General features: G+C 36.2%; 1 protein-coding gene across 1 annotated transcript in view; it reads left to right on the forward strand.

Moving 5' to 3' along the window:
* Nucleotides 1-692: 692 nt before the first annotated feature.
* LOC104413029 (hippocampus abundant transcript-like protein 1) overlaps nucleotides 693-3,510 on the forward strand; it is a gene marked incomplete at its 5' end in the record, with an annotated part of 7,167 nt that continues 4,349 nt past the window's right edge. Inside the window, 2 exons of the mRNA XM_010023919.1 lie at nucleotides 693-820; nucleotides 1,671-1,785. Coding sequence (XP_010022221.1) covers nucleotides 693-820; nucleotides 1,671-1,785 — 243 coding nt within the window. The remainder of the gene's footprint in view (nucleotides 821-1,670; nucleotides 1,786-3,510) is intronic.

The raw sequence follows: 3,510 nt of genomic DNA on the forward strand, positions 1-3,510 counted from the left end.
CCAGAAGAGAGCCACAAAGATGATCAGAGGGGTGGAAGGGAGGCTGAGAGAGTTGGGCTTGTTCAGCATGGAGAAGAGAAGGCTCTGGGGAGACCTTAGAGCAGCTTTCCAGTACCTAAGGGGGGCCTACAAGAAATCGGGAAAGGGACTTTTTAGAAGGGCTTGTGCAGATACGTCTTTAAACTTCAAAGAGCATATTTAGACTAGATGTTAGGAAGAAATTCTTCCCTGTGAGGGTGGTGAGACCTTGGCACAGGTTGCGCAGAGAAGCTGTGGATGCCACACCCCTGGTAGTGTTCAAGGCCAGGTTGGACGGGGCTTAGAGCAACCTGGTGTAGTGGAAGGTGGGTTGGAACTAGATGATCTTTAAGGTTCCTTCCAACAGAAGCTATTCTATGGTACGGTATTTTGGAGGTTTTATAGTAGATTTGCAGTCTGTGGTACTTCTGTATTGCGTCAAATTAATCTTGAAGAAATATATGCCTTTTTTTTTTTTTTAATGCAGTCAAGTTTAATAGATTTGAAATACAAAACATCAGAATTACTGAAAAGTGAAGTTGTTTTGTACTATTTCAGTTATCTACAATTTTGTGGTTAATTTCAAATCAAGTTCACATTATTTTCTATATTGTCGATTAAATATTGGAAATTTAACTATATATACGTATTAATTGTCTTTTTTTCTGTCACAGGGTTTTTTCTCTTTTCTTAGTGCTCCGCTAATAGGTGCTCTATCAGATGTATGGGGAAGAAAATACTTTCTTCTAATTACAGTTTTCTTCACTTGTGCCCCAATTCCATTAATGAGAATAAGTCCATGGTAAGTGGTACAGACTTCTAGTAGCAAGCTTCTCAATACAGCAGAAATCCAATCAGAGAAGTTGTTTGGGGAAGTGGGAGAGGGACAATAAGACAAGAGAAAAGCCACTTTCCATTCAAAACATGGTTGTATTATTCTGTAGCTTTTCTTTTTGAGTGTTAAAAATGCGTATCTCAAAAGTAGAAATTATGAAATGCAATTTAGTTACAAGTATAACTAATTAAATGGTTTGATAGTCCTGTCTAATTCAGTTTTAAGCTCAGCTGTTAATTTTTATTTCCCTGAGGACTAAAAATGCTGTAAGAAACATATTTGTAAAACTAAATGAACCCTGGAATTTATTTACCACGGAAAAGTATAATTGCTGTAAATGAGATCCTTTAACTCTTTGATTAGGCAACTTCGAAGTCTTAACTGACAGGAATTGACTTGGCTTCAGTTTCATTTCCATTCATTGTGTAATAAAGAAGGATTACAAAAGAAGTTCGTGTACACTGAGTGCATTGAGAATTTAATTTCTGAAGCATTATATGTGATACATTATTTCTTAATTGGTTGAGAAACTGAGTTCTAAGATAATGGGTTTTTTGTAACTTAAACTTGTTCAGCTTGGAGACTGAAAATGTCTAGGCACCCTGTCCTGAAAGGGCTACTTACGTCAGGCTGCTCTAAACAGTAGAATATAGAGACTCAAAATGCTGTATTCCAGTATTTAGAGGAGACTATGTCATTCATCTCTATGTTAGTTCTTGAGGAACACTTCTCATAGCTTAAATACAAACTTGCTTGATTAGTAAAAGAGCAACTAGATGTCTTAGTGTAAACTTTCTTTTTGCTTTTAAATCATTAGGTGGTACTTCATCATGATTTCACTGTCCGGAATCTTTTCTGTTACCTTTTCTGTAATATTTGCCTATGTAGCTGATGTAACACAAGAACATGAAAGAATTACAGCCTATGGACTGGTAAGATATGCTAGACTTGAAAAAAAGGTCAGATTATGACCTTCATATTGAACTTGTGTTTTGATGCACAGATTGTTTCCTAGTTAATGTAATGCGGTTGATAGAGAAAGGAATGAATATCAAGTATCAAGGCACTGTGTTAGAGTTTGGTTAATATAAATTAGACTTTTCAGTGTCTCACAGACTGCTCTGTGCTCACAGGAATTTGACAACTTTACCTGCATGGAAGGCATGTGTAACAAAACAGGTTTAAGTTTTGTAGGCAGAACAAGAAATGTTCTTAAAGGTTATTTAGTACTTGTTATTTAATAAAAGTTATTTAATACTTGATCTAGCAATATCTTTTCATCACACACAAATTGCACTTTTAGTTTATGTGATTTCTTTTTAATACAGAATGGCTTTTTCTGTAGTCAGAATAGGCAGGAAGGGTGAAAATGCATAATATAGTGTTTTTGGTAACTTTGTCATGACCTTAATTAGCAAGAGAAGAGGAAAATAGTTAAGTTAGTACCAACTAGCCTTTTCAGTAATAAGTTAATTCTTGCTTAGATTGCTTTCATGAATACCTGTGTTGGTTTAGGTAATGGAGGCCCATTGGTAGATGCTCTTAGTCTTTATAAGTTATTTATCCCTTAATCCTTCGTGCATCTGTTTTCACTACACGGGTATTCATGGACTTGATTTTTGGCCGACTGTACTGTATTTTGAGCTGTTAAGGTTTCCGTTTCTTTTTAGCCTTAGAGACGAATGATTCCTCAGAAGTTCATTTAACAGTTGAGAAAATAAAGGACTTAGTTCTCTTGAGCCAAACTTGTGTGTATTGTTTAGCAGAGCACACAACAGGTGCAAAAGTTCTGGAATTCCCTCTTTATTCCTCCTGCCTTTAAAGAGGGCTATAAGTATATTTATATGAGCATATATTTGCCTGCCTTAAAACAGGTTTGGTTTGATTTGGGGTTTTTTTTTGGGTTTTGTTCACGGAAACACCTTCATCTGAAACTCTATAAAGTTGACACACAAAAGTCCAGTTGTTTTGATGAGGGCCGTATCTCTTTCTAATCTGTTTGTTATACCTTTTCCTAGGACTTTTTTTCTAGCATTGCATAAAGCTAAATTTCTAGCTTGCATTCTTATTCTATAAAACAGTTCCGCAGACTGTTTTTAGTTTGGGCACTGGAAAAAAGTAGTCGTTAAAAAACCCAAACAAACCAGCTTTATTGCAGCCTTTCCTGAAGGTTTTAATAGTGAAATTTAACTACAGCACTTGATTTTTCATCATGTTCCAATGTATGTTAATATAATAAGTGATCTGTAGCTGCATGTCACTATAGCATAGTATGAAGCAGTGCAGTTATTGAAGATGTAGTTAATGATTTTCTAGTTTGCTGTGCTAACTTATGGTTGCTATGTATTTAAAATGCAAACTGTTTACAAAGGCATCATGTAGGATTCTGTGTATTACCCAGAGTGTTGAGGCTCAGCTTCACTTAGGAAAGCATTTAAATGTGCTGACAATTTTTTTCAATGAAATCTCATAAATTGATAATTGAAAAAAGTAACATTTTAGTGCATTTGAAAGTAAGAGCTGTTTCCTTTGAGCCAAACTTGCTCTTTGACTGCAAATTCTGTCTCCTCTGGTGGGCTGTTGTTGTGGTTCAAGCCCAGCTGGCAACTTGGAACCACGCAGCCGCTCGCTCACTCCCCCCCCCCTCTTCCCTCCTC

The sequence above is a fragment of the Nestor notabilis genome, unplaced genomic scaffold (genome assembly GCF_000696875.1).
Source record: "Nestor notabilis isolate BGI_N333 unplaced genomic scaffold, ASM69687v1 scaffold5461, whole genome shotgun sequence".
Classification (NCBI taxonomy): Eukaryota; Metazoa; Chordata; class Aves; order Psittaciformes; family Psittacidae; genus Nestor; species Nestor notabilis.